Source organism: Octopus sinensis, linkage group LG7 (genome assembly GCF_006345805.1).
Source record: "Octopus sinensis linkage group LG7, ASM634580v1, whole genome shotgun sequence".
In the NCBI taxonomy this organism is placed as follows: Eukaryota; Metazoa; Mollusca; class Cephalopoda; order Octopoda; family Octopodidae; genus Octopus; species Octopus sinensis.
The window spans coordinates 6620420-6626266 of NC_043003.1; the positions used below are offsets into that span (position 1 = coordinate 6620420).

Sequence of the window (5847 nt, forward strand, 5' to 3'; positions counted from 1 at the left end):
ACTATGGAGAACTGCTCCGAAAACTCCTACTTCTTTCTACATCCGGATTATCAATTCAGATTTATATCACTAATAATCGCTGCTCTTGGTTTTGTGAGTAAATGCCTAGGTGACATACATACAAACATGCATACATACATACATACATACATACATACATACATACATACATACATACATACATTCATTCATACATACATTCATACATACATACAAAAATACCCTGTTGTTGATGCTGAAATTCCAATGAAGGAGTCTTGGATTTAGGTTAGAAACCGGTTCTTACTGTATTGGCAAAAAATCTTGAAATAAACGTAATAATGACATACATACATACATACATACATACATACATACATACATACATACATACATACATACATACATACATACATAAAGTTCAATAAAAGCCAAACACTACAGTCCCTGTATTTATTGAAATTTTCAAGATTTGTATTTGGAATTTACGTTACAAATATAACGAAATTGTTTCATTGTTAGTTTTGACTAACCTACAAACAAATATTTACATGTGCTTCTATGGGGTCCACAGATGATAAGATAGCTCCCAGGGGATCCACAAGCAAAATAAGGTTGGGAACACATACCCTATATCTTAGTTTACCTTATCTAGAAACTAAAACCTAGAAACTTCAACTCTGGTTAAAATTTGGGCTCCTACCATTTTATTAATTTAAATTTTAAAACCCGAATAATCAGGTCAACCTGAGGTTACAACTAATTTTCAACAACTTTAATTTGACATCATTCCATTTAAAGCAACAAAATTTCTAAATCTATCAATATTTATATCCTGATAAGAGCTTTCATGACGTTTATCATATTAATAAAAATAGGATCCTTTCACTATCTAGGTAAAAAAAAAAACTGAAAATTACTGTCTTCGACTGACCCATATCCATGAAAAGCCCATATCAAATTTCAACATAATGGTTAGAGAATATCTAACCTAAATACAATGTTAATATGGTAATAGGGGCTGACCCATCCTTGTGACTGTCCCTACTACTACTACTACTACTACTACTACTACTACTACTACTACTTCTACCACTTCTACTAAGTACTACTCCCTCACTTTCTCCCGCCCCCTTATAACCTGCATTCCCCTGTTTTCTATTCTACTTGAACATCCCAATCTTCCCCCCACATTCCCCACTCAATAGCTTTCCCCCAAGTACTCTACTTGTTACTTCCAGGAATGGGTTGGACGAAAGTAGCAGTAATTTTCTTGGGTCATTCAATTTATCTCAATTGATCAATAGACCAATTGATTAAACCTATCGGTTATGTACCTACAACGATTACTGGAAACAGCTGTAAAGCAAATTTGCTCTAATAAAGGAATGTTATGTAATGACCATTATTTCTAAATATCACTCTGTAAAACCAGTTTTGTCTGAAGCCCATCCACGGATTTACAATAAAGAATTGTGATGAACCATAACTTGGGACCCTACCAAAAGATTACTTTTTAGTTCTTCACTAATCTAAGTAATTTTGTTAGCCTGGTGCGCCATCAGAGAGCTCCTGAAGTATTTTGTCCGGATTGGTAACCCCTCACTATTTGTTCCGTTATATATATATATATATAAATTGGAAACACGTGTCGTTATTCTACCAAATATATACGTTTTTATTATTATTTTGCAATTTACTTAATCATCGGTATATTATTGTTATTTTAATTTTAATATTTCTAGTATGTGTAATTTTCTAGATGGTGTAATTTAATTGTTCATTTTGAATTGATAAAAGGTGGGTTTTTTTTCTAATTTATAAATATATATATATTATATTTTGTAAAATTTGATTTAGTATTTCTAAATTGAATTTTTCCCTGTAAGTTAGGAATAATATTCCCTCAAATATATTATTATTATATATATATATATATATATATATATATTATATATATATATATATGTTTGTATGTAGTATGTATGTATGTATGTATGTATGTATGTATATATATATATGCATATATGTATGTGCGTATATATATATATCTATATACATAACACATACACACACACACACACTTGCGCATGTGTATGTATTTGTATGTTTCTGTGTTACAATTTATTAATCCATGGCTTTTGTTCTCTCTACTTGCAGGTTGGTTTGCCATTACCCAGGAACATTCGACAGCCAAATCACAGATGATCGCCCAAAAAGTAGTGCCTTGTAAATATGTAGAGAAATTGGCTCGGACCAAAGCCAGCCGGTTTTTGATTGCCGGAACGGATAAAATCAAAGCTTTACAAGTAATTAACAGAGAAGGCAGCAATGTTGACTTCGAGCAGCGAATGCTTTTCCCTGGAGACATTCTTCAGAAGGGACGTGTATTTACAGGCAAGGCCAAAATAAAACGGAAAGGTATTTTGCGAAAGACTAAATATGTGGAAGAGAATTTCCTTATGAGTACCGATGATATGGATCGTGAATTAATGCTTCCAATCTCCCAGAAAGGGACATTTTACCAGGTTGGTCCTTTAAGTAAACCATTAATTTTACAACTCGAAGATCTGCTTAAAGAAACATCTTGTCCGTGTGTGGTGAAGCTGGTGTACGGTAAAGAACCAGCGACGCCTTGTTCGTTTACTGGGACATTAGTATTGAAGAAATCTTTCGAAGACACAACAATTATAGCTTCGACTATTCTAAACAAAAAGAACATTCTCATGGAAGTTCCCGTGTTTTGTCCGCTAAAATATTACGTGGCCGAAAACAACAGCGAGCTGACCGGAAACTGTAACTATCAGGCAGCCATAAGACTGTGTAAAGAGAAGGCACACATCTACGCCAGGGACATGAAAGTTCTGTATAGTTTCCCTTCTGATGTCAAAGAGGCAATCTACACAAACTGCATCAGCGAGCGCCCCCATGCGGCGTTACCGGACCCACCAAATTCTTCGACCATTTACGCCCATCCTCGTTCGTTCGAACATAAAAGCGAGGCGGAGATCGAAGACGGTAACTATCAATCAATGACCTGGATTAACAAGAACAAACCTCTCTTACCAACACCCAGCAAACAATTCGAGGTCATTGAGAACAACTACATGACTCTACCCGTGTACAGGAATAAAATCCAGCAGCAGCAGGGGGATGACTGGGTACCCGGCCATAACAATATAAATATTAGTCAGGAAGATAACGCCGATTTATCGAACTGGCGAATATCGTCCGTTGATTGTTTTGAGACGGAATCCTTTTACCATAACCAGGACTGCAATGATTTGGGTGTCGAATCCCCGTTGCCACAAAAAGCCAGTCCGAAAAGGCGCACTTCGGGTTCGTCTTACAGTGGTTCCTCGGGTGGTAACACTGATTACGAAGACGTTGAATACGCCAACTTGGAGGACCTCAAAGAACTCTCCCAGTATCTGGACAGCGAAGCAAGTAGCGTGGCCGGAAGCGGAAGTGATCTGGTAAAAGAAAATAAATTCCCTTCAGAAGAAAATATTTTATATTCCGATGAAAACAACGAGGATGATTTGCCGCTAGGAGCGTCGTTGTCGACTTACGGAGTAGAACCGTCATCTCGAATTTCCAATTCGTCTTCGGGGGATTCCGGTGTGCGGGACATCATAAACAGTAAAGCTGAACACATTATCGGAATGTCAATCCGAGATTTATCGTCTGCCATGGAGAAACTAGGAATACGACAAGAAATTAGAGAAAAAATGATATCAGAGAAAATAGACGGAACCCTAATGACACAATTGGACAAAGACGCATTGGAGTGTATTCCAGGGATCCGGAAACTTGAAGTGACCAAACTGGCAATGTTTATTAAAGGATGGAGACCCACTGAACAATAAGTCCTTCCGATCAAATAGACTCGAAACTGTTATTTCAAAGGGACAATCTCTAATTAGATATTCTAATTATACATCTGTAATTATATATTTTAATTGGACATTCCAAACAAACATTGTAAACAGTGTATATAAGATGCTGGCGGTTTCAGGGCCCTTTCCACCTCAAAGAACTTTCGACTAAAGAGGATGTATATTATACCAAGCCCTCAAAAAGAAAAAAAGGGGGCTTTGGACTCAAGTTATGTTTAGACCTTAAAGGGACCTTAAGGACCTTAAGACGATGTTTGTGTCAAGACCAGATTGGTTGCCTTAATACCTTGTGAAGGCGAAACACTGCCCCTGCCCTCTCTTTGCATTGTTGATTCTTGTTTAGTGAAAAATATTTTAGTAAAATTATTTATAAATGATTGTAAAAAGTGTGTAAAAATATGTGTGTGTACCTATATGCATGTATGTATGTGCGTGTGTGTGCGCGACCGTGAGCGTATGCGTGTGCGTGTGTGTGTATGTAGAAAGGTATTTTTAAGTATATATATGTGTGTATATACATATATATATATGAAAATGAAATTGGAAAATTTTTGGGTATTATTTAGTTATTTATTCACCATTCCACATGTTTCATTTGCTAATAGAAGTTATGAAAATTTACATGTAATAGAAAACATGTAAGGTATCTCCTATTAGAAATTAGACGCAGAATAAAATATAATTCTATCTGAAGAATTTCTCGTGGTTCTTTACGTACTGAGTGCAAATTCCTTCGAGGTCGACTTCGCCCATTCCACCCTTTCGGGGGTCCATAAAATAAAGGGCTCGTCAAGAAGTGGATCCAAGTACTCACTCCTTATCTCAACACTGTTGGCCTTGTGCTAAAATTAGAATACATATATATATATAAAATTTGTTCGCTCGCTCATTCATATATGTAGATATATATATGCATATATATGTGTGTGTGTGTGTATAAATATATATATGTATGTATATATATAAATAAATATATAAATATATATATATTTATGTATATATATATAAATATAAATATGAGCGGGCGAACAAAGTAAACTCGGTCGCACTCGAAGCATAGTTGCAGAGAAACAAAGCACTGACTTAGTTTCTCGTGTTACTTAAAGTTTCGTGTACTTGAAAGGATGTTTTTCTCGTCCACTTAACTTTAACATAAGCGGCTCAGCTACATGTATATAACAGTGTGTATGTGTGTGTCTATGTGTGTGTGTTTGTGTGTGTATACATACGCACACACACACACACACACACACACATGTATATGCTTCAATACACACCTCTATATACATTCATACGCACGCGTACGTATAATGACCATGCAAGTGAATGTAAGCATGTGTGCCTGTGCGTATGCATGTTCTTGTGTGTGTGTGTGTGCTGCCGTGTGTGTGTGTGTGTGTGTGTGTGTGTGTGTGTGTGTGTAATCAATAGACTTTAGTTACAAATGTTTCTGAATGAAAACCTACTCCACCCCAACCCGTACCATCACAAAACGCCCACACAACACACACACACCACACAGGGTTTCTAGCGAGAGAAAGAGAGAGAGACCCAAACAAAATGGTGGTCTTTACAGAATTATTTTTCTTTAATTTATTATCCCAGCCACTATTGTATGAATACTCCCATCGACAACCTACCACCACCAACAGCCAGAACATTATTATTATTATTATATTATTATTATTATTATTATTATTATTATTATTATTATTATTATTATTATTATTATTATCATTATCGTTGTTGTTGTTATTGTTATTATTATTGCTATTCACGTGATTGAACGCGTAAATCACGTGATGTTTACCATATTGAATAAATTCTGAGACTTTTCAATGAAATATGTTATTAATATTGCTGCTGCATTTGCTGCTGCTGTTGTTTTTGTTGTTTAATTCCATTTCAGTCAGGTTTCTATCATCCAAAAAGCTCCATCAATCACCATTCTGTGGTGCTTTTTTCTTTT

At 35.6% G+C, this 5847-nt stretch overlaps 1 protein-coding gene across 1 annotated transcript in view; it reads left to right on the forward strand.

Moving 5' to 3' along the window:
- Positions 1-4319, forward strand: part of LOC115214239 — a 36510-nt gene extending 32191 nt beyond the window's left edge. Inside the window, exon 2 of the mRNA XM_029783363.2 lies at positions 2140-4319. Coding sequence (XP_029639223.1) covers positions 2140-3848 — 1709 coding nt within the window. The 3' untranslated portion in view covers positions 3849-4319. The remainder of the gene's footprint in view (positions 1-2139) is intronic.
- The last annotated feature ends 1528 nt before the right edge of the window (positions 4320-5847 follow it).